The sequence below is a fragment of the Thamnophis sirtalis genome, unplaced genomic scaffold (assembly GCF_051295495.1).
Source record: "Thamnophis sirtalis isolate CommonGarterSnake01/CBP01778 unplaced genomic scaffold, rThaSir2_p1.2 scaffold_4, whole genome shotgun sequence".
In the NCBI taxonomy this organism is placed as follows: domain Eukaryota; kingdom Metazoa; phylum Chordata; class Lepidosauria; order Squamata; family Natricidae; genus Thamnophis; species Thamnophis sirtalis.
Genome location: NW_028261384.1, coordinates 108945744 through 108971857, shown reverse-complemented (window position 1 = coordinate 108971857; position 26114 = coordinate 108945744). Strand labels below are relative to the sequence as shown.

Genomic DNA, 26114 nt, shown 5'->3' with positions numbered 1-26114 from the left:
TGTTCTAGGCATCTCCTCCGGCGCTTTATCTCACGGAGCTCCTCGGTAAACCAAGGAGGCCTCCGTGGGCCGCTGACCCGGAGGGGCCGTAGTGGCGCAATCCGGTTTAGAGACTCTGATGCTGCCGAGTGCCAGGCAGCAGCAAGAGTCTCCGCCGAACTGTGGGCGAGAGCATCTGGAATAACCCCAAGCTCCGTCTGGAACCTTACTGGGTCCATAAGTCGCCTGGGGCGGAACCACCTGGTCGGTTCCTCCTCCCTACGGTGGGGGTTTGGCCTCCGGAAGTCTAGCCTCAGTAGGCAGTGGTCTGACCACGACAGGGGAATGATCTCATTTCCCCTCAGACCAAGATCATAACTCCACTGCTCCGAGAGGAATATGAGGTCGAGCGTGTGACCTGCTGAGTGGGTTGGGCCTCGAATTACTTGGGTCAAGCCCATGGCTGTCATGGAAGCCATGAACTCCTGCGCTCCATCAGAGTGTTCACCGAGCGAAGGCAAATTGAAGTCCCCCAGAACCATAAGCCTAGGGAACTCAACTGCCAGCTCGGCTACTGACTCGAGGAGCGAGGGGAGGGCTGCTGCAACGCAGTTGGGAGGCAGGTACGTAAGCAGCAGACCCACTTGACCCTTGAGGTCCAGCGTCACCAGTAGGGACTCACACCCGACAAGCTCCGGAGCAGGGATCCTACGAGGTACTAAAGACTCCCGGATTACAATAGCCACACCGCCACCCCTTCCCTGGGCTCTCGGCTGATGAAGCACCTGAAATCCGTCTGGGCACATCTCTACGAGGGGGACTCCTCCTTCTGTGCCCAGCCAGGTTTCAGTAATACATGCCAGGTCTGCGCCCTCGTCTGTTATCAAGTCCCGGATGAGGGGAGCCTTGTGAACAACAGACCTGGCATTTAGCGACAGCAGCCTGAGACCAGGGTCCTGACTGCTCGCGCCATCTGACCTTGGAGTGGGACTCGTAGGGCCGGAAGGAGGGATCTCTGTAATATAGCGAACCCTCCTTCCCCGGTAATGGCCAGCCCTAAAGTCCCCGCCGTATCTGCCTCTCCCTGTTATGACCGCAATGCTCCGACCCTCTCCCGTGGATGTAGTTCCCCCAACCACCCCGGTGGCCCCCGCAAATCCCCCCACCAGGTCCTCCGAATCATACATACTCATTCACTCACTCAAACAATCCCCACGTGATAATTAAAACACAAAAATACAACAGTAATAATGATAAAAAGTGGGATCATTCATTCAATCTCATACATACTCCTAACATATCCCAAACACAGTAAGAAAAAAAAAGATAGAAAAATAAAAAAAAAGAAAGAAAAGAATAGAATTGCGCACTTATTAAGTTGTTAAAAAGCGAGTCCAGATAGAGCCAAATGGCTCTCCATAATTAAAATAATTAAAATAGGTGGTATGATTAGCGTCCAGTTATAGTCCGGAGAAGGTATACGGGGGGGGGGGGTAAATCGTATTCCCCTCTTCTATCGGTCTGGATAAGTCCAAAGAGTCCGGAATAAATAAAGGGGATAGGAGGTCGTCTTCCACCAGTGCTGCTCCAAATAGAGTTCCCAGGATAATAGTGGTAGGTAATGTTGCTGATGGTATTCAAAGTCAAATAAAGCTGAGCTAGCAGGTCTGGAACCAGATGAAACTGAGATAGCAGGACCAAAGGCAGATGGAACTTAGCTAGCAAGTCTGGGTAACCAAACACCACAATCAGATGTGGCTGGTTAAGAACCCACCATAAGGGGGTGCCAGATGGTACGTGGAAGACACAAGGCCGAGCCTCACCGAAGCAAAGGGAGGCAGGAAATAAAATGCGTCCAGGGAGCCACCTGACTGGGCAGGGATAAAGAAGGGAGGAGGCAATGCTGGGAGGGAAGTAAGGCTGGATGGAAAAAGGGGCCATCTGGAGGGGCTGGTGCAGCATCGGGGGAAACCACCCATCCACTCTGCTCAGTCCCCCCACTGCTCCGATACGTTCTCTCTCCCTCCAAGACGATGATGATCTCACACAGCCCCAATGAGGCAGTTCAGTAAGCCTGGTAGAAAAAGTTCGATAAGCCAGGTAGAGAAGCCAGGCAGGGAGGCGAAAAGCCACCACCATTGCAGCCGGCGTGATGTTACTCCTCCCACCGCCAAGTAATACAAACAGCTCACGGAACCTAAAACCCCAAAGTTGTAGAGCCCGGGGGCGTCCAGAAACGGCGACCCCTGCAAGGGGCTGGGCTGGTCCTAGAAATTCTCTCTCCTTCCAAGGCGGCAATAGTCCCGTAGAACCCCAGTACTGTGGCTCAATAGTCCAAAGCAAATCGCCTGGATCAGAAAACGCTGACACGACGCCGCCCCCCCCACTGTCGGATAACGCGGGCGGCTCGCAGTTCACAGACCTTCGAGATCGCACTGTCCGGGGTCGCTCAGAAATGGCGACACCCGCAAAGGTTTGGGCTCCTCGGGTCCCCTGGATTCCGGACATCCCCGGGACCTTCTTCGGGCGCATTAATTTCAAAGTTTTCAGATTTCAACTATAAATAATTTGAATTAGAATAAGAGGTGATGTGACATAAATAGCAAACAATTGTTTTCTTTTTTTTCCCTGTCTTCTTCTAATTACAATAATAAAAGTGAATGTTAATGCATACCTTGGAGATTATCAACTAGAAATTTTAATTTGGATTAGAAATGGCAAACAATTTTTTTTCTGTCTTCTAACTACAAAAACAAAAGGGAATGTTAATGTATACTTTGGTGATTATCAACTAGAAATGTTAACATTTTTCTTTTTCTCTTTAGATTGTCTTAGATTTTAAATGGTCATTTTGTAAACACATATTAATAGATTGTTGTTTAGAGGTTGTTGCTTTTTTGCATCTGTGGAGAGAAGAGGAGAGAAAAATGTAAATAAGCCCTAGTTAACTATAATAATAATAGAGATATGTTAGACAGAGGAAATGTTAGACATCCTACTAATTGACTTTTTTTTTCTTAGAACATGTTATAAAGATATAAAGATATGGCAGATTGACTGAGACTGGGGAAAGGGAAAAATACCAGCAGATGGCTGTGTTTTTGAAATCTTAACAAAATGAAAATGATGGTATGGTGATAGTAAAATATATACATTTTTAACATATACAATTTAAACTGATTGGAATATATTTGATTGTGGAAAGAACACACGGAATGTACTTGTGACCAATGGATACGCTTTCTACAAGATGTAATGAAAGATGATTCTTCTCTTTTTGTGTTTTTTCTGTAATAAAACTAATTTAAAAAAATTAAAAAAGAAAAACAGACCTGGTCTGTTGCTCAGTGGTCCAAAGTCCACTTTTCTAATGAGAGCAACTTTTGCATCTCATTTGGAAACCAAGGACCCAGAGTATGGAGGAAGAATGGAGAGACACACACTGCAAGATGCTTGAAGTCTAGTGTGAAGTTTCCACAGTCTGTGTTAATTTGGAGAGCCATATCATCTACTGGCGTTGTCCACTGTGCTTCATTAAGTCCAGGGGCAATGCAGCTGTCTACCAGGAGATTTTGGAGCACTTCATGCTTCCTTCCGCAGAAGAGCTTTATGGGGATGCCGACTTCATTTTCCAGCAGGACTTGGTACCTGCCCACACTGCCAAAAGCACCAAAACCTGGTTCAATGACCATGAGATTACTGTGTTTGATTGGCCAGCAAACTCGCCTGACCTGAACTCCATAGAGAATCTATGGGGCATTGCTAAGAGAAAGATGAGAGATATGAGATCAAACAATGCAGAAGAGCTGAAGGCCGCTAGTGAAGCATCCTGGTCTTCCATAACACCTCAGCAGTGCCACAGGCTGATAGCTTCCATGTCAAGCCACACTGAGGCAGTAATTGCTGCAAAAGGGGCCCAAACCAAGTACTGAGTACATATGCATACTTTACTTTTCAGAGGTCCCATATTGTTTTATGTACAATCCTTGTTTTATTGATTGCATGTAATATTCTAATTTTCTGAGATTGTGGATTTGGGATTTTCATGAGCTGAGGGCCATAATCATCACAATTATGACAAATCATGGCTTGAACTATCTTGCTTTGCATGTAATGAGTCTATTTCATATATTAGTTTCACCTTTTAAGTTGCATTACTGAAATAAATGAACTTTTGAACTATATTCTATTTTTTTGAGTTTAACCTGTAAATATAAACACTAAATTTAAAATTAAACACATGCCACACCTTTTGTCAATTTCAGAAAAAAAAAGTATTTTTTATACCACCACTCCCTGACAGTATACTTTTAGGCCCACTTTTAGGCCCAGAATTTAGTATCCTCAATTCTTTTAGAGTTAGAAATGATATGTATGCATGCAAGAAGAACATTAATGACAATCATGAAGAAATATAGCTTGGGCAAATTCTTTTTATGAATAAAGTGTGAATGAAATAGAAACATCACATTCAGAAATTCCTCAAGATTTTTTTTGCAACTGACATGTCAAAGTAGGTTCTGTTCCTGATAGAGGCCTTAAGATAATTTAAACAACTGCTTGTGATTTTTCTGCTACTTTCCTACTGTAATTGCAATTAACAGTAACAGGTGATATTAATCAAATGAAACATTGAAAACACTTCATAATTGCTTTTCAATAGAGGTTATATGGACAGATGGAGAGATATGACTGTGTGTCTGTGTGTAAGTAAATGTTCTAATTGGGCCACCTTTTAGCCAATGTCCCGATGATACCAAAAGAGATGATTTTTTTTTAAAAAAAAATAACAGAATAAAATAATATAGAATTTAACCCATATTTTGTTCAGTGAACAAAAAGAAAAAGAAAAAAGAAATAAAAAAAGCAGTATCTAACATTAACCAAGAAGCTGCTGGCTATCATCCATTGATATATTTAAACAAATAGTATGGAGAAAAATTGAAAATGGAGGAAGAGGCAGCAATTTTAATATTGTTCTATTTCCTATGATGATAAAGAGCTTTTCCGAATGTTTGCTTAAGGACAAAATGTCTTCCTCAAGGCACAATTTATCTCTTTATTTCTGAGGCAATATATTAGAGGGTTCAAAAGAGGAACTATCACAGTGTAGAGCACTGACACAAGTTTGTTGGAGTTGTAGGCATACATAGCTTTGGGCCGTGCATAGGTGAAGAGTGTGGTGGAGTAAAAGAGTATAACAACTGTAAGGTGAGAACTGCATGTAGAAAAAGCCTTCTTTCTTCCCTGAGCTGAAGGAATCTTCAGAACTGTTGAAATGATATAGATGTATGATGTAACAACCATACAGAGGGGAACCATGATAACCATTAGAGCCAAGATGAAGTCTACCAGTTCAGCTATGGAAGAATCGGTGCAAGAAACATTCAAGAGGGGTGAAATGTCACAAAAATAGTGATTGATCTTATAAGTGCTACAGTATTTCAATTGGCCAATAAAGCTCAGTTTGATCATGGAGGTGACAAAACCACATACCCAGCATCCTGCTGAAAGCCAAGCACATAATATATTGTTCATGAGGACTGGGTAATGAAGTGGATAGCATATAGCCAAATAACGATCATATGACATAACAGCCAGAAGAACAAATTCACTGCACATAAAACTGACAAAGAAATACAGTTGTGTTAGGCAGCCATGGAAAGATATGTGTTTTTCTTGTGATAGGAAATCTTCTAACATTTTTGGGACAATAGTAGTAATATACCAGATTTCAAGAAAAGAAAGGTTACATAAGAAGAGGTACATGGGCTTGTGAAGGTTATTATTGACCCAAATAACTATAAGGATTATGATATTCTCCATCATTATCATCAGATAAGCACAGAGGAAGAGGACAAAGAAGATAATCTGAAGATCTCCATTGGTAAAGAATCCCAAAAGGATGAAGTAGCTGACATTTGTCTGGTTGGTGTCTTCCATTCAAAGTAGAATCTGTGATTCAAAAGAGAAAAAAAGATATGAAACATCAGTTAAGATATGATCACTTATATTTTTTCACATTTCTGAAATAGAATACAAAAAAGGTAAATGATAATTCCAGTTTACTCTTTTTATTTCAAAACATTTTTAATATATTATTTAAAATCATTTTAATAATATAATTAATATGATAAAATGATAATAAATCATTTGAATAATGATTTAAAAATATAAAGGCATTGCAATAATCATGTGAGATAGATGATAGAAGGATGGATGGATGGATGGATGGATGGATAGATGATAGATAGATAGATAGATAGATAGATAGATAGATAGATAGATAGATAGATAGATAGATGCTAATTACCAATGCTGCCTTCTTAAACATACAGATTGACCTGCTACTTGACTATATATGATAGAGAGGCAGAAACAGAACTAGTTTCATTGGAATTATAATTTCATCCTAAAATATAAAATAAATCCAAATGCTCTAAATGATCTCCCAAATATACCTGATTGAGAGTGCAAAACATTTTTCACTTCATTGCAGCCTCCATGTAGCAAAAGAAGAGACTGGTCCCTTATGTTCATAATTCAGTTCTTTCAGTTATGTCTTTAAAGAGCTGTAATATCAAAAGGAATTCTAATTCACATGAAAATACTCTCCTTCTTGTCTATGATGTCTTTGCATGCTCCACAATTCTTCTCCAGATATCGTTCCTAATTTCTATATTTTTGTCTGAACACAAGTACACAGTGAGTAGGAATGGTGCACACAACTAAGCTTCTGAGTTTCCAAGATCTCATTTGTGTGTGTCTGTGTCTGTGTAGTATGTGTGTGTGTGTGTGTGTGTGTGTGTATGTATGTATGTATGTATGTATGTATGTATGTATGTACGTACGTACGTATATTGAGCACCACTTACATTTGCTTCGATATAATATACAATATATGCTAGTATATATTAGATTTCCAGATCATCTCTACTACTATCCTTACATTTGAAAAATAGAAGTAGACATCATACAGTAGTCCTTGACTTACAAATTTACAAATTTCTTTTAAGCGAGACATTTGTTAAGTGAGTTTTGCCACATTTTATGACTTTTATGGCACAGTTGTTAAGTGAATCACTGCATTTGATAAGTTAGTAACATGATTGTTAAATGAACCTAGCTTCTCCATTAACTTTTCTTCCCAGTTTGCAAAAGGTGATCACATGACTTTGGGAATGTGATAAATCCAGTTAAAATTCCACTAGATGATCTCCTTCCTTCCATATAAGTCAGAATTAATGTAGAATTCTGCTCATGCTTGAAGAATAGCAAATAAAACTTAATTTTCAATTTTCTGTCCCAGTTACTGATAGTTGAAAAATTAGAGGGAGGATTATGGAATGCTGACATTGATAATAATGTATTCCTTATAGTTTTTGATGTATCTTTTATAGATGCTATGCCTGATTATTTATCTATGATCTATTGCCTGTCTGTCTGTGTCTGGTGTCTCTGTCTGTCTGTCTGTCTGTCTGTCTGTCTACTTACCTACCTATCTATCTAGTGTCTTCAGTATTAACTGATAAAGAGAAAATTCACAAATCAGACACTAAAGACAGAATGAGAAATACTTAATGTAGTGGTTATTTTGTAATTGATATAACTGGTTTTTTAAAAACAATTATTTATAAAAATAGAGAATAGAATATTATATTGCAGAAATAATTCTCATATTGTAGGTTTCTCATATTATTGGCTTTTAACTATATAATAGAAAAGGTATAAACAAACAATACTTTAAAAAATGACACAAATATACAAATATAATGCTATCTATCTATCTATCTATCTATCTATCTATCTATCTATCTATCTATCTATCTATCTATCTATCTATCTATGTATCTATCTATCCATCCATCCATCCATCCATCCATCCATCCATCCATCCATCCATCTATCTATTTATCTATCTATCTATCTATCTATAACAGATGCTAAATCTAATGTGGTGGGAGACAAAATTATTTGGCAGTTTTGAAGCCATGGGCTATATGTTTTTTTTCATAGTTCTAAAATGCAATATAAAAGAACATAGCAAACATTCCAGATTTATCTACAGAGATAAAAAGCAATCCCTTATATTAGAAATCTAGCATGCACATATATCATTCCTTAGGTGAAAAACTTAGATTTTCTAGCACGTACACTATTTTAATCTCTATTTAAGTGTCTGAAATTTCATGTCCACCAATATATTAACTCTGACTATGAATGCTCCTATTATCCTGTCTTCCCATTCTACTGATAAATATTTTATTTATGGTTTACAACTCCCCCGCCCCTTCCAAAGTTTGAAGACTTTTGGTATTATTCACTTCAGAAAAATAAGATTTTCACCTTAATATACTAGACATTCAGTTCAGCTTGTTTTGGCTCTTCTTATGGAGATGGCTGCTTCCATTGATATAAGACTGTCTATTTATTTTTTTCATCTCTGTACCTTGGGACTGAAGGACTATGTTTGAAGATGATTACCTTCCTCATAAGGATTGTAACTTCAGAAGATAATTTAGATCATACACCTGATCAGAATATCTCTTCTTTACAATTCACAACTGAGCATAAAGTTCACAACCTTAAGATCTCTGGGAGAAAGGACAAATTAAAAATAGGCAATGGCAAACTTAGTTCTGAACAGAAATGAACAGTAAAAAGAAAAAACAGATTTAAAAATATCATCATAGATATTGTACATTTTAATTTTCCACATTTCAAAGAAAATAAAATAAAGCAAATATCTCACTAATTTAAGATTTGTGAATTATGCTTAAACAGGACATTCTTGGAACCAGATTATTGTCAAACTGTTTCAAAATTTCTGTAGAAGAAAATATATGTAACTAAGAGTCAAACTGTAGAGTTATTGGTCTCTTTGAACTTGACTATTTCCTTGCCAACATTTCATTACCCAATTAGTGGGTATTATCAGTGTGAGTGAATGTGACTTTGCTGCCTTTTCATGTCTAGTAACTTGCTTGCTAGTTTTAGTGGTGGTATATTTTTCTTCTTAGTGGTTCCTTGATTATATTATGTTTTTGCCTGATTGTTTTTCTGATGTTAGCACCTGCTTATTTCAATATTGGCTGAAGATATGTCCTAATCTTGACGTTTCCTTTCTACATTTGTTTATTGTTTCTTTTGAATGGTATGTAAATATGTTTTAAACTCAATGTCTCCTGACAGAGACACTTAGTACTGTGACTGAAAATAAACTCTAAAGGAGAAGGAACTTCCTTAATTGTTGTCAAGCATGTTTATTTATAAGTTCTGATAGCTAAGAAAGCAGGGTTGCTTTTTTAAAAAAATTCAAAACATGTTCCATCATCAGAGTAATGGTCTTCTGTGTATGATGTTGTAAGGATATATTTGGGTAAATGCTAATTTAAGCTTACAGGGAAATTGCTTAGTCAAGCATTTAATGTAAATGAAAAGTTTTCCTTGCCAAACAAATTTTAAAACAGTTTATTCTCAAATTAATGATGCAAACTGTGTATGACATACAGAGAGACAAATATATATGTTCTCAAAGCTTAAAGAAAATGAGCAGTTGACTGAATTATTCCAAACAAAAATAAGACAAATACCAGTAAAACAATATTATAGTTTGCCAAAATCCCTTTTATTAATTAAGTGTAAGTGAAATAAAAATGTGAGAATATGTCACTCAAATAGACTTTCAGAAAAAAAAACATGATGTCATAAAACATGTCCTAACTGTGACTATTGCCTTTTTTAAAATCTCCAAATTAATATTCTTAAAATCTACCTGAAATTCATTCTATCAACTATGTTATATAGCCGTGATGACGAACCTATGGCACATGTGCCACAGGTGGCACGTGGCACCATTTGTTCAGACGCACGAGGTCTTGCCCTGTCAGCTGGCCAGCACACATAAGCGTGCTGGCCAGCTGACTTCGGCCTTCTTTTGAGGCCATTTTTCACCCTGAAGCTTGCCTGAAGCCTCCAGAGCACAAAAAACAGGCCCTGTGGACAAACTGGAAATTCAGGAATGTACTTCCAGTTTGCCCGTAGGGCCAATTGTAGCCCTCTGGAGCCTTCAGGAGGCTTCCCTGAAGGCTCCGGAGTCATTTTTTGCCAAGCTTCCGGAAGGCCCCTGAAGATTCTGGAGGATGAAAAATGGTCCTACGGAAATCACTTCCGGTTTGCTCATTTTTTGCCCTCCGGAGCCTTCAGGGAAGCCTACTCATGGCCCCTGAAGGCTCTCGAGGGCTAAAACCAGCCCTACGAACAAACCGGAAGTACATTCTCAAACTTCTGGCTTGCCCATAGGGCTAGATTTTTGTGCTCCAGAGGCTTCATGGAAACTTCTGAAGCCTCCAGAGAGCCTCCGGGGTGGACAGGGGAGGCTGTTTTTGCCCTCCCCAGGCTCCTATAAAGCCTCTAAAACCTGGGGGGGACAAAAATGGCACACCAAAAATGGGAGCGAGCACTGATCGTACGTGCATGCACACTGGGGTCATGCACATAGCGTTATGGTTGTGGAACACCTGCGCACGAATCCCCTGTGCTCCCCCCACTTTTGGCACATGAGCCAAAAAAAGGTTCGCCATCACTGCTATTTAGTATACTACTGGCAGTGGTGGGATTCAACTGGTTTGTACCAGTTCAAATGAAGTGGTTGTTAAATTATCCACACACACCCCACTATCAAATTGGATCCTGGGCACTGTGCCATGCTGCAATGGAGAAATGGGCAATGGAGCGCCTGCATGAGGGAAGGAGAAGGCCATTTTCCCTCCTCCTTCCCTTGTACTGGCTGCTCCATTGCCTGTTTTTCCATTTCAGTGCAGCAATCAGGATCCACTTTGATGGATAGGGGTGGGTGGGTGTAATTAACAATCAGTTTGCCCAGGGTTAGGATGGCTGTCATGGAAGGCTCATCCTGCATGTGAGCCAGAGCTGGAGGATGAGAATGGGCCAGGCCTCCCATGACAGCCAACCTGACCCTAGGCAAACTGGTTGTTAAATTATTTGAATCCCGTCACTGACTGCTGGTAATAATAGTAATAATAAGAGGAACATAAACAAATACTAGTGAGTTAGTAGTGAAGTTGAGACATTGATTGAAAAATAATTTATTGAAAGATTCTAACATACATTATTAACAAGTTCACATTGTTAAAGTCTGTTTAATATCATTTGGTATAGCATAAATGTAGTTTCAGTTCTATTCTATTCAGCATCCTAAGTAATGTAGAATGTTAGAAAAATCTAGAAAAAAACTAGAAATCCATTTTCTAGAAAAATGTTGCCTATCTTTCACTCAGAAGAGATGGGCCAGTTAACTGTCATGAATCTTGAACTGACATTTCTGTATTGAATAAATATTTGGATTCAACAGCCTCATTGACCCATATCAATCTGATGTATCTCTGATTTTGATGACAATAATATGATCCATTTCTCAAAAATAGGGCAATTGCTTTTCATGTTTCTTTTCTCCTTTATTTTTGGATGCTGACATACCCAATAACCTCTGTGAAATAAACATAGTAGGTTTTTATATTGCATCTTGACATGATGGTAAAGAGAATGATGATTATGAGGGCACAAAGCAATGGAAAAATTGAAAAAAAGAAACCCTAGTTTAATTCTATTCTCAACCATAATTTAATGTTTTACATTGTCACATTATAAGTTTTTTAATGACAGAAACATATCATATATTAGCCATTTTGTCTTAACAAGGAAGATATTACACTTTTAACAAAGTAAAAATGTGGGTTAATGGAAATAGAATTTTCAACTTATTTGAACCCTTGTCTATTAACAAGGAAGCTGTGTTGCATCAGGAACACAGGAATGATTAGAAAATAATGTTAGTTATTTTTTATGGATTGTTTCACATGTGAGCAAAAAGGTGAGAGATTTCCCTAAAGCAATTTGGACTTCCCTATTTCTCAAACTGTAAATAAGAGGGTTTACCAATGGAGACAGAACAGTATAGAATAGTGACAGATATTTATCTGTATCTAAAGAATGTCTTGACTTTGGTGTCACATAGACAATTATTCCAGAACCGTAGAACCCCAGAACTACCATGAGATGTGAGGAACAAGTTGAGAAGGCTTTATGCCTTCCTTCCACAGATGGTATCTTCAGAATAGTAATGGCAATACAAATATAAGACATTAAGATCATAGCAAAAGGTATCAATGCAAGCAAAATGACCTCTAACAGAGCAATCTGCTCATTTATAGCTGTATTGCCACAGATCAGGCTAAGCAAAGCAGGAATGTCACAGAAGAAATGATTGATTTCATTTGAGTTACAGAAACAAGAGGTGAACACAAGGAAAGTCTGAGAAAGTTGTACTGGAATTCCAGCTAGCCAGGAAGCAGCCACTAGCCCAGAACAGACTCTGCTGTTCATAATGAGTGAATAATGCAAGGGTTGGCAAATGGCAACATAGCGGTCATAAGCCATAGCAGCCAGGAGTAAACATTCTGCTGCCCCTGTGATAAGAAAGAGACTCATTTGAAAAGCACAATTGATAAATGATATGGTTCTATCTTCAGAGACAATGTTTTCAAGCATCTTAGGTATAATGATTGAAGTGTAGCAAATTTCAAGAAAGGACAAATTTCTCAGGAAGAAATACATAGGACTATGGAGTGTCTGATTAGCTAGTGTTATAACAATTATGAATGCATTCCCAATCAGGATCAACAAATAGATGATAAAGAAAGTGGTAAAGAATAAACCCTCCAGACCTGGAAAGCTGGAAAATCCCAACAATAGGAAGCTGTTTGTTGAATTCTTGTTTACTCTCACCTATTGAAAACAATTGGGGGGAGGGAATGAGAAAGCATGTCAAAATATATTTACACAAGTTGGGATATGTCTAGCACTTTAAAGGAAAGACACTGTAATAAAAGAAAATCAATTCTATAAATCCACAGGAACAATTAATTTATCTAATTTAGCATAGTTGTTTTCTAAAGAAACCAAATCAAGAGAAAAGTAACACAGAATTCTGGGTAAGTTGCAATATATACTGCAAATGCTAATGAGTTGGATACTGATTGTGTTTAGTGATGTTTTAGGCAACATAAAAGTACACCATACACATAAAAGCCTGCTAAGAAAATACCACGTAAGTGGTTGACACATTGTACAGAATTTTATTGATTTAGTTTTCATTTAATGTATTTTGTCATGTTATATGTGTTCTGTAGACCAGTCAAACATTGCGTCCACAATAAAGTATGGTTAATTAAAACAAATCATTAAACCTAATTCTAGACTTGCTTACTTGAATATAAGTGCTACTAATATAAATTTATGCTTGAAATATAGCTCATAAGAGTAGATGAGCAAGAAAAATCAACAAATCTTAAATAGAAAATCTTTAAGAGAATCAGAATGAATCCATATTCCTTGTGACCTTTTTTGTAATCAAGAAAGCTTACCATTTTATGAAGTAAAGCAGCTGTACTTTAAAAAGTGTATGATTTCACAGACAAGACAAGACAAAGACATATTCTAGAAGACGGATGAATCTTCAGTTTCTGATGAGAATTTGAGGGAGGAGTCTCACACTTTTATTTTTCATACCATACATTCAAATAACAGTAAGAAAAATCTGTAAATAAACTGACGTAGAACTGAAAGAAAAGACATGTTGATATCTGCCATCTTATGGAGAAAAATTGCTTACATATATTCCTTTTACTGTTTGCTTACTATTAAGCTTCTGTCTTTACTTTTCCAAATGCGGTTTCAGTAATTTCAGTAATATGAAAAATGCAAGATCTGTGCCACAAAATACCACTTACAATCCAACTATATTTCACTTCAAAATAACAATACTCAAAACTAGATGTATCTGTCACACGTTTCCTTTGAGTTTTGTACTAAATTTCCCAAGTCACCATTGTGATTATGTAGATTGCAAATAATAGGGAAGTTTTTATACGATATTTGAGTATTGACTCCTCAATGAGAGGACAAACTCAAACAGTTTGTTTGGGGGGGGGGGTGTTTTGTTTTGTCTAATTGGCTCCTGGAACTATTAAAATAGTGATGTAACCAATTTCGTTGTATTTAATTACAATGACAATAAAGATTATACTTATGTAACAAGGAATTAAAAATCAATTTGCCTAATAGATGCATGTAATAATCTTTAGACATGAATTCCCCAGTTATTTGGTTCTAATTTGGTTCATAATAGCCATAAAGCTCTATTGAGCTGGGAAAAATGTTTAATTTTTTAAAAAATTCTGTTCTTGAACAGAAATAAATAGAACTCTATTTTCACCATCTTCCATATTTTCCCATTCTATTCTACTTTTGTTTTATTCATGTTTTATTTTTAAAAAGCACTCAGCCAAACTTTTTAGTAATATATAATAAGTTGCCTCAAAAAATGTTCAATAAATACATGTTCTCAGTTACAGTATAACTCCCAAATTGTAGAACACATTCCTTTGGACATTAGACTAGTTGTGTTGGTCTACAAAAAAACAGCAAATACCAAATTATTCTAGAAATCCTTTGGTGACTGGCTGATGTTGTTGTGTAATAAGATTGTTCCCAACAAATAATTATTTAACCTTGATCCAATGTGAGACATCTTGAAAAGTCCCCTCATCTTGTATTCAATGGCTTTACTAACAAGATGAAAAATAATAGTAAAAAGTTTGACCACTTGATGCAAAACAAACAAATAAACAAATTGGATACTGAACACTGACTAGGTTGAAGGGTGTTATCGAAGTTCTTTTGATTATAATTGAACACACCACACAAACTGGATGAAAGCTATGCACAAGACTTTATAGTACTTCACAGTATTTTTTTTTACACTTGCCCTATCTGCATATGGTTATTTCAGTTTCCCAATTATAATGGGCTGGTCTAGCCCTGAAACTATGTCCTTGGTCTTTGGCTTACTCAGTTTTTTTCCTGCCTCTTTAAAATGTTACATATTAAAAAAACATTTTTCTTGCAGAGTTTTTCTTTTCTGCAGAGTTTCTTGCCCAGAAATAGGGATATTGCACATCTTCAGCTTGATAATATTTTATGTTATATCAAGCTGCAGGCAGAACTGTTGCCAAGCTCAAGCCAAGGTACAAGCAGGTTTGCTCCTGAGCATCAAGCTTAGCTCCCAAGCCAAGCTTCAGGTAAGAATGAAGAAAAACTGTGACAGGTTTTCATGACTGTTGTGTCCTGTCTTCCCTCTGGTCTGCTCCCATAGTGGAAGTTGAAGAAACAGAGATGAGTTGTGATTGGTTAGCCATCTTACAGCTCAGTTTAAAAAAGCTGTCAGATGGAATTCGCTTTTATCCGTTGTTGTTAGGTGAGCAGCCACCTTGTCAGCCACCGTTCTAATACGGAATAACTGGCAATGAGGATGGGATGCTAAAGCTGAGGCAATAGATGTGAACTAAGTCACGAAGAGCTGAGCTGTCACTGAAAGAGAGCTGAAGCGTTAACTATGAGAAATTGTGCTAAACACCAAAACTGCAGTTGTCCAGAGTGTCACGATCTGAGGAAAATGGCCACTCTAAATTCCTTCACCATTTTCAACCTGTTGTCTCAGTTATGGGACTCCTACATTGTGAGATTCGAATGCTTTTTAGAAGCATATGATCTGGAAAACATTTTGGGCAACTAGAAAAGGGCTTTGTTTTTGACTCACTATGGCCCCAAAATGTTCACCACAGTGATGGCTCTATTAGCTCCACAGACAGTGCATGAGGTATCCTGGGAGATATTAAGGAGTAAATTGAAGGGGCATTATGCGCCACAGCCTTCCAGAATAGCACGCTGACATGCCTTCCATCATAGGAATCAGAGTGAGGGTGAAACTATAAGCCAGTTTATGGCAGCGCTCAGATCAGCAGCTCTCTATTGTGACTTTAGAGATCTAGATGACACTTTGCTGGATAGATTAGTGTGTGGAGTTAAGGACCTCCGATTGCAATGCATCTTGCTGGCAAAAATGGAGATTACACTCTAGTCAGCATTAGATGAAGTGCGTGCTTCAGAGCTGTCAAACCTCTTCACAGCTGAAATTCAAAGAGAAAATGGTCTGGCCCTTAGTAAAAAAAACAAGCACCATTCACCACAAAGATGCGGAACAGGAGGAAGAGACTGAGAAAGATGATGACATCCATTGCCTCAAGACAACCAGTGATAGGTGTGGAGCTATTGATAGGGCAAAATCTTTGTGGATACAGGACCATGGGGTTTTTGGCTTTTCCCACTCTCGGAGCTGAGCTACTGGAGATGTCAGTTTCTCCTTCTCCCTTACCTTTTGGTTAGTTTTTTTTTTCCCTTTTCTATGATATGGTCATTTTTGGAGAGTGGCAATCTACCTTGGTTGGCTATAGGTGTCACTCTGGCCTTGAAAAAACAAGACAAAGCTATCCATCAACTAGCTAGCCGATAATTGTGGAATGGATGCAGATGAATTGGTTTTGCACCAGTTAATCTGCTTTTCTTAGTACACTAAGAGGATTGAGCAATGTTTCTGCTGAGTTTTGTAGCCAAGCAGGCAAAGTAATGAAACTGAAACCATTTTGTGGGGAAGCGGGGAGATGAAATAAGCTTAGCTTGTTTGGGAAATGGTGGCTATATTTGTCTTTCAGTAACCCTCCCACTCAAGCAATTTTGGGGCTGCCACTTTTTAGGTACAAGTGTGTTTTCATACATGCTTCTCTTTCTTCTCACAGGACGTACTTGAAGTGTCCAATGAACTATTGAAGTTAGTCTGCAATGAATTATATAGTCTGAATCAAAATGGTCAAGATAGCTCAGGATGATAAAACATGGAAAGAAAAAGTAAGTGGAGCAGAAAGCCATGCCAATGACCATTTTGACAATAAGAAATTTATAAAGGATAATATTGTCCAAAATGGGAATGGATGTCCAGTTGTAGATGCTTTCCTGTTCTGTTAATGGGAACAATGCAGAAAGCCTGTAGTCCCATTCATCAATAATTATATGTTTATTTGTTTTACATGTCACTATTTACCTTTCAGAAATCAATCCATTCCCAAACAATTTGTAACAGGCACACATAGTAAAAACAATGCCAAATCCTTAATATAAAATATTTTAATGTCTTATATGAGAATAATAATATGAAGAACGTCATTTCGCATCTATATGAAGATGAATTTACTAGGATAAAACATACAATACCATTTGTTGTTGCATGTTTGATATCCTATATCTGTCAGTTTCACAGATTCTGATCAGTTCCATATGCAGACTGGATCTGTCCATCTGGTGCAGAAATTCCTATGTTAGAGATTTAGATTTCAAATTTTGGTTCACTTTTAGATACAACATTACAGAAGGATGAGGAATATTATATAATGTTTCATTTAGTAAATCAGTACCCAGGAAGAAGAGTGAACTTGAAATTTTGGAAAGTTATGTTCAGTGAGTAAAATAAACATACACAATATGAATACTATTGTTACAGAGATAAATTTTAGCTGCATTTAATTATTGAAACTGTTTGTTCCCTCCCTTCCTCCCCCCCTCCCTCCCTCTCTCCCCCCTCTCTCTCACACACACAAAGAAAGAGAGGGAGGGAGGGAGGGAGGGAGGGAGATGATATGTAATTGTGTCTTTATTTTCCTTTACACATGAACTTGAAATTATATTAGACTGGATAGATAGAAAATTGTTTCCACAATAGTTACTAAGTAATTGAATACACCTCAAAAGAATGTTGAATTTATCACACAGTAAAGACTACATTTTGCATTGCAATTTGAAAAAAGAAACACTTCAATTCTCAAGATATTTTCAAGCTTACATTTAAATATATTTTACAAAAAACCTACGTAAACCTGTATCTGATTAAGTAAGGAAGCACTGAGGGATAAAGGCTCTGTTGAGACTTCAAAAAATATCTTTATAAATGTGTCATGTTGTGATGCTGAATCATATATACTACGGGACGATTGACATATTAACTAGAATGAATAAATCTAAATTAAGGATACTGTTGAGCAAAAAAAATTTTGCGGAGCAAAAAAGTACTGGACTAAAAGCAACTTGCAAGTTATAATCTTGCAATTTCTTCATTTATGATAAACTGTATTTTCTTTTCATGATAATTCTTTTTAAAATAAATTCTAGGGAAGTGAAATTTATTCATATATGTGTGTTGAATTCATCTCCTCTTCATATGGTTAATACATTTTTATTTCTTTAAGCCACATTGTAATATTCATGGGAATCCAAGAAATTATATTTTAGATATTGCATATTTACTTTGACTCCTGATTTATCTTGTGTTTACTTGATTGGGAACAAGATATGCCATCTGATTGCTTAATCTTAAATGTGTCATGCAAATGAATGAAAAGAAGGTAAGTTTCATTTCAATGTTTTCATTGAAATTTGGACATAACAGAATATAATATATACATAATAGACCCTAATTTATTTTCATGCTTCTGATTATTTAAATTTAATTTAAATCTTTGTATTTTTCTTTCTTAATTATTTTTGTTTTTAAATAATTATTGCTACTTTTATTTTTATTTACATAGAAGATAACTTGGTTATTCAGAGATGATATAAATATATACAGATGAGAAATAGACAGATATGTACTTACACCATCATTCATATTTTTTCTAAAGTTCATTAAGTGTTCAAATAAAAAAAATCAATTCCTTCCTCCCTCCCTTTCTTTCTCTTTCCTTCCTTCCTAACTGTCTTATGTTTGTTCGGTGTTGTACAATAAAGTACTCAATGCAGCCACAAAATAAGTAATATTTTCTATATTACTAATCCACAAAGTTCAGAATTGTAATGATAGAAGTAGAATAGAGTGAGGAAAAATGGCTGTTTAAAAACTGAATAAAACGTAAATAATTTACCATAAGCTTTTCACAGAGAAGCCCAATTTATGTATATATAAGTGTATGTGCATATGCATGTTTTACTCTGGATTTTTCTTACTAAAAACTCAATGAATGACACCAATAAAAGGAAATTCTGTTTTTATTTTAAAATTAGCATGTTTTCAATCAAAAGATGAAAAAATATTAATAGATTTGACAGCTACAACTGAGCAACTGTTTGTTAGCAGAAAAACTATACCAGGTTGGGATGGTAATGTAGCATAATCTCACATTTAAAAGTGTAACTAGTTCCCTCATTATAATTAGTATTTCTGATTATATAATTTATCTATTGATTATTATTTCATTGTGTATAATATTCAGGAATCCAGAAATATCATTATCCAAGTTTTGAATATTTAGCAAACTCTGAGATGAAGAACTGCAAGAAACTTTTGCTTCATTTATTAATATTCCCATGCATCCTTTCACATATCCTGAATTTCCCCAAAATTTAACAAAGTTCTCTTCCTGAATTTTTTCATTTGTCTTATAAATTTCTCATCTTTCTGTTTTCCTTTGATCCTGCAGATTGGTATTTGAGGCATGGAAGTGAACAACCAAACCAGGGTCCAGATGTTTGTCCTCCTTGGTTTTCCCACAGTTCTAGAGCTTCAGAAACTACTATTTGTAGTATTTCTTTGTATCTATATCCTCACTCTTATGGAGAACATTATGATCATCATCCTCATCAGAGCAAGCACTCACCTCCAAAAACCCATGTATCTCTTCCTTAGCCACTTGTCTTTCCTTGAGACTTGGTATATTTCTGTGACTGTTCCAAAACTCCTGATTAACTTCTTAGCAACAGACAAAACCATTTCCTATGCAGGCTGCATGGCTCAGCTGTATTTCTTCATATCCCTAGTCTGCACTGAATGTGTCCTGCTAGCTGTCATGGCTTATGATCGTTATGTTGCCATTTGCCACCCACTGCGCTATCCTACTATAATGACATCCCAACTTTGCTTGCAGCTAGCGGTGGGTTCCTGGCTCACTGGTTTCCTAATTTCTATGATCAAAGTTTTTTTCATTTCACAGTTAAATTTCTGTGGGCCCAATGTCATCAACCACTTCTTCTGTGACATTTCCCCTTTGCTTAACCTGTCCTGCACTGATCACACTGTGGCTGAAATGGTTGACTTTGTATTTGCTCTTCTTATACTTTTAATTCCACTCTCTGTCACAATGGGTTCCTATGCATTTATCATAGGCACCATTTTACGTATCCCTACAAGCCAGGGAAAAAGAAAAGCTTTTTCTACCTGTTCTTCCCACCTCATAATGGTTATTATATTCTACTCAGCTACACTCTTCATGTATGCAAGACCAAGGAGAATCCATTCTTTTAACATGAATAAGTTGGTGTCAGTTGTGTACACTATTGTTACTCCCATGCTGAACCCATGGATTTATTGTTTAAGGAATCAGGATGTCAAGGAAGCACTGAAAAAAATAATTTGCTTAACTTAAGTTCTGAAAATATATTTAGTGATCATTAGACTGATGATGGAAAAATAATATTTTTATTATATTTGAGACATTTTTTTTTGAGACATTTTATTAGGATTTATAGGCCACCCTTTTCCCTGAGGGGACTCAGGGCGGCTTACAATCACAGGGAAGGGGGTGCAATATCAAAAGACAAACAATGTGTGAACAAAAGAAAATAATAAAACACAACTTTCATTCAACAGTCAACACTCGGGCGGGTAACTTGGAAACCTATCCCCAGGCCTGATGGGAGAGCCAGATCTTGAGGGCTGCGCGGAAGGTCTGGATGGTGGTGAGGGTACGGATCTCAACGGGGAGGTCGTTCCACAGGGTCGGAGCTGCAACAGAAAAGGCTCTCCTCCGTGTAGTCACCAGTCGACATTGACTGGCGGATGGGATTCAGAGGAGGCCCAGTCTGTGCGATCTAATCGGTCGGAGGGAGGTGATCAGCAGAAGGCGGTCTCTCAAGTACCCAGATCCACTACCATGGAGTGCTTTAAAGGTGGTCATCAGTACCCTGAAGCGCACCCAGAGATCGACAGGTAGCCAGTGCAGCTCGCGGAGGATGGGTGTAACGTGGGCGAACCGCGGTGCGCCCACTATCACTCGCGCGGCTGCATTCTGGACTAACTGCATATTTGTATTGTATTCCATAACATACAAAAGCTGTGGTGGTGCAGAGGTTAGAATGCAGTACTGCTGGCTGCCAGAAGTTTGGCAGTTTTAGTCTTACCAGCTCAAGGTTTACTCAGACTTCCTGAGTAAAATGAAGACTCAGATTGGGGGCAATATGCTGACTCTGCAAACTGCTTAGGGAGGCTATAAAGCACTGTGAAGTGATATATAAGTCTAAACGATATTGCTACTCAGAAATTTAGAAATGCTGGGGACAAGCTGCCATAATTACAGCAATTGCATTTAAGTAAATATAACAGTGATATAAATTTAATAGGTATTTATACATAAAGTTTCCATTTTGCATTCTTTGAAAAGTTTACTTGGACTTAAGTAAGGCATTTGATAAGGTAGACCATAACCTACTACTAGATAAAGTAGAAGAATATGGGTTAGACAGCATCACCACCGGATGGATTCATAACTGGCTGACCAACCACACTCAACATGTAGTCCTCAATGGAACTGCATCTACATGGAGGGAAATATGAAGTGGAGTACCCCAAGGCTCTGTTTTAGGCCCAGTACTCTTCAACATCTTCATCAATGATTTGGATGAGGGAATAAATGGGGAACTCATCAAATTTGCAGGTGACACCAAGCTGGGAGGACTTGCCAACACTCCAGAAAATAGGCTTAAGATGCAGAAGGATCTTGACAAACTTGAACATTGGGCACTATCTAATAAAAAGAAATTCAATGGTGAAAAGAGTAAGGTTGTACATTTAGGCAAGAAAAACAACATGCACAGGTGCAGTATAGGTTATAACTTGCTCAATAGCAGTAACTGTGAGAGGAATCTTGGAGTCCTAGTTGACAACCATTTAAATAGGAGCCAGTGGTGTGCAGCATCTGTCAAAAAAGCCAATATAGTTCTAGGCTACATAAACAGAGGGATAGAATCAAGATCACATGAAGCATTAATACTACTTTATAATGCTATGGTAAGGCCACACTTGGAATACTGCATTCAGTTTTGGTTGCCACAATGTAGAAAAGATGTGGAGACTCTAGAAAGATTGCAGAGAAGAGCAACAAAGATGATTAGGGAACTGGAGACTAAAACATATGAAGAACAGTTGCAGGAACTGGGTATGTCCAATTTAATGAAAAGAAGGACTAGGGGCAGGGGTGGGTTCCTGCCAATTCTAACCTCTTCTATAGAAGAGGTCACACACATCTACAGTGCCATTTAGAACCGGTTCCAGGTCTTTCCCCCCACCCATCCACACATCATCAAAATGAAGAGTGAGAAGAGAAATTCTGGGAGTTGAAGTCCACAGGTTTTAAAGCTGTCAAGTTTGAACACCCATGGGGGTTTTTTCTCAAGGATTAGGGGTGCAAGTGTCTTGTAACTTGACAACTGTAAGATTTGCAGGCTTCAAATGCCAGCGTTTCTGAGCCAACATTTTGGTTGCTAAGCAAGAGCATTGTTAAGTGAGTTTCACCACATTTTACAAGTTGGCCACACACACCCAGTCACATGGCTGGCAAGCCACTCCCACCTGATCACATGGCCAACAAGTCACTCCCACAAAGCAGGCCACACCTACAGAAGAGGTTCTGAAAAATTTGAACCCCACCACTGACAAGGGGAGACATGATAGCAGTGTACCAATATCTCAGGGGTTGCCCCAAAGAAGAGGGAGTCAAACTATTTTCCAAGGCACCTGAAGGCAAAACAAGAACCAATGGGTGGAAACTAATCAAGGAGATAAGCAACTTAGAACTGAGGAGAAATTTCCTGACAGTTAAAATAATTAATCAGTGGAACAGCTTGCCTCCAGAAGTTGTGAATGCCCCAACACTGGAAGTCTTTAAGAAGATGTTGGATAGCCATTTGTCTGAAATGGTATAGGGTTTCCTGCCTAGGCAGGGGGTTGGACTAGGAGACCTCCAAGGTTCCTTCCAACTTTGCTATTGTATTGTATTGTATTGTATTGTATTGTATTGTATTGTATTGTATTGTATTGTATTGTATTGTATTGTATTGTATTGTATTGTATTGTATTGTAAACAATAATTCCAATTTCAAAATTAAGGACAGGTATCAGATTATTTGATATTAAAAAATTCTACTTTTAGTAAGGTATTTCTATATATTTAGCTGAATATAGTTGGGAATAGGATGAAAAAAAAGGTGAGAAACTTTAGTTCTTTGTGCCTAAAGATCTTTCTCTTCCCGGGTAATGAATAAATGAAATAAAGAGAAGAGTTTTCACTACTGAATTATAGATACATTGCTGAGTATATACATGATTCTAAGAATCCATTCATACAGCTCTTTTGTTCATTTTGGTAATGGTCATATATTGCTTTGGTGTTACTTCCTCATGATCACTTTTCCATTATAATGCTTCTCAGATGACCTGATCTAGATTTGGATATGTAAGACATTATTGTTCAAATCCTTTCTCCTTATTTCTATTTGGTCCTATCAATTATTAGTTCCTGTCTCATATCTACTGTGTAATTTCTACAATAGTAGAATAACAAAGTAGGCTATTACTTAAAAAAGATTTAAAGTTTGTGTGCCTCACTTTTTAATCAATTGAGAAGCTTTATTCCAAATGATATGTGTCCCTTTTATGGCTCTGACCTGTTGGCTCTCTCTAAAAGGCTCTTTCCCAGAGCCTTAGGATTAAGAAAACAGATTAACCTGTTTTCTAGGATTACCAGACTTCAATTTCAGGCTTCAAATTCTACTGAGAGATTAAGGAGGGTCAGAATAAATGCCTTAATCCTATCCCATATCTTTCAACAGATCATCAACCAGCATAATCAATGTCATCTTTGTATTATTTCTTAGTTAGAAACCCTGCTCAATATTCACAATAATTCTCATCTTTCAGAACCCATTGAAAATGAAGTTCAAATACTGTATTTTCTCAATAGTGAGATAGGACAAAAATTGTCTACTACATTTTTCTTTGGAAAAGATGGAGTATTTCCTTGTCAAAGCCAATCTTGAACTAAATGCATATAAGTGACTTTATAAAAGTCAAAATTGTATAATGCAATGCACATAAAAAAGGGGTGGAAATTTTTCATTACATGAACATGGCTATCATAAGATATATTTTTTAATCACCATTTAAATTTATCCATGCAATGATAGGTAGGCAACACTGCTACAAATTATACATTGTGTCCATTAGTTTCATGAAACCTATTTTGGGTCATCACACTGTTAATCCAACTCAGCTCACAAGATTGTGAAGAACATTAAAGAACTATGTTGGAAATTTGCCACCTTAACAAATAAACAAACAAACAATAAAAAACAAACAAACAAACAAACAAGGGATTTATAGCACTTTCCTCCTCAGATAACTCAAAATTAATAGTTTCTCTTTAAAGATGAGGGGGAAATAGATTTTATTACATCTATGCTTTGAGTTCTACCTAATGTATCAGACCACCTTAGAGATTTTTAGAGGCTCAAACCACTTTATCTACTAATGATTAAAAATACAAGTTAAATGATAATAGATGTAGTTTAGTTGTAGTTTATTCAATTTGTATGCCGCCCTATTCCCAAGGGACTCAGGGCGGCTAACAACCAAGGGGGAAAGGGGATACAAATAGGACAAAAGACAGACAGATTAAAAAAAAAAAAACAGTCGCAACATTTCAAGTGGGGCTGGAAATTCATCACCCCAGGCCTGCCGGAACAACCAGGTCTTAGTGGCTTTGCGGAAAGCCTGGAGGGTGGTGAGAGTCCGGATCTCCACGGGGAGATTGTTCCAGAGGGCCGGAGCAGCCACAGAGAAGGCCGTCCCCCAGGGATTTGCCAGTCAGATGGAATTTAGAGGAGGCCTAATCTGTGGGATCTGATCAGTCATAGGGAGGTAATTGGCAGGAGGCGATCTCTCAAGTACCCAGGGTTAGGGTCCCATGTAGGACTTTAAAAGTAATGACTAGCACCTTGAAGTGTGTCCGGAGCCGAATAGGCAGCCAGTGCAGCTCGCGGAGAATAGGTGCCACGTGGGTGTACCGAGGTGCACCCACAATCGCTTGCATGGCTGCATTCTGGACAAGCTGAAGTCTCCAAATACTCTTCAAGGGCAGCCCCATGTAGAGCGCGTTACAGTAGTCCAGTCTTGAGGTCACAAGGGTGTGAGTGACTATTCGAAGGGCCTCCCGGTCCAGGTAGGGTCACAATTGGTGCACCAGGCGAACATGGGCAAATGCCCCCCTGGTCACAGCTGACAGATGATGTTCTAAAGTCAGCTGCGGGTCCAGGAGGACTCCCAAATTGTGAACCCTTTCTGAGGGGCGTATAATTTCACCCCCCAGCCTGAGAGATGGAGTACATAGCCAATCTTTGGGAGGGAGCATCAATAGCCACTCAGTCTTGTTGGGATTGAGTGCAAGCTTGTTCATTCCCATCTAGACCCTGACAGCCTCCAGGCACTAACACATCACTTCAATTGCTTCACTGAGTTGGCACGGGGCAGACAGATACAGCTGTGTATCATCCGCATATTGATGGTATTTTATCCTGTGCCGATGAATGATCTCACCCAGTGGCTTCATGTAGATGTTAAATAGGAGGGGGGACAGGACCGAACCCTGCAGCACCCCATAGTTGAGGGGCCTAGGAGTCGATCTCTGCCCTCCGACCAACACTGACTGCGACCTGTCCGAGAGGTAGGAGAACCACTGAAGAACGGTGCCTCCCACTCCCACCTCCCACAACCGCCGCAGAAGGATACCATGGTTGATGGTATCGAAGGCCTCTGAGAAGTCAAGGAGCACTAGGATAAAGGCATGGCCCCTATCCCTGGCTCTCCAGAGATCATCAATCAGTGCGACCAAAGCAGTTTCTGTGCTGTAGCCAGGCCTGAATCCAGACTGAAAGGAATCCAGATAATCGGTTTCATCCAAGGACCACCGGAGTTGAAAGGCCACCACTTTCTCAACAACCTTCCATATGAAGGGGAGGTTGGAAACTGGACTGTAGTTACTCAAGATGGTTGGATCCAAAGACGGCTTCTTCAGGAGGGGTCTCATCACCGCAGCCTTTAGAAGGAGCGGGAATGATCCCTCCCA

General features: G+C 38.2%; 3 protein-coding genes across 3 annotated transcripts; 1 reads left to right on the top strand and 2 right to left on the bottom strand.

Annotated features, from left to right (window-relative positions):
• Positions 1–4998: 4998 nt before the first annotated feature.
• Positions 4999–5922, bottom strand: LOC106547810 (olfactory receptor 6Y1-like). The gene has a single exon (XM_014065068.2). It carries the CDS (start codon positions 5920–5922, stop codon positions 4999–5001), a length of 924 nt encoding a protein of 307 aa, XP_013920543.2.
• Positions 5923–11835: 5913 nt separating this feature from the next.
• LOC106547788 (olfactory receptor 10A5-like) lies at positions 11836–12615 on the bottom strand. Its single transcript, XM_014065045.2, has one exon. The coding sequence runs from the start codon at positions 12613–12615 to the stop codon at positions 11836–11838; it is 780 nt and encodes a 259-aa protein (XP_013920520.2).
• Positions 12616–19436: 6821 nt separating this feature from the next.
• On the top strand, positions 19437–20363 carry LOC148046090 (olfactory receptor 6B1-like). The gene has a single exon (XM_087714500.1). The coding sequence runs from the start codon at positions 19437–19439 to the stop codon at positions 20361–20363; it is 927 nt and encodes a 308-aa protein (XP_087570626.1).
• Positions 20364–26114: the final 5751 nt, after the last annotated feature.

Coding starts and splice junctions, on each gene's coding strand:
- LOC106547788 (XM_014065045.2), bottom strand. CDS start 12,615: ATGTATTTCTTCCTGAGAAATTTGTCCTTTCTTGAAATTTGCTACACT.
- LOC148046090 (XM_087714500.1), top strand. CDS start 19,437: ATGGAAGTGAACAACCAAACCAGGGTCCAGATGTTTGTCCTCCTTGGT.
- LOC106547810 (XM_014065068.2), bottom strand. CDS start 5,922: ATGGAAGACACCAACCAGACAAATGTCAGCTACTTCATCCTTTTGGGA.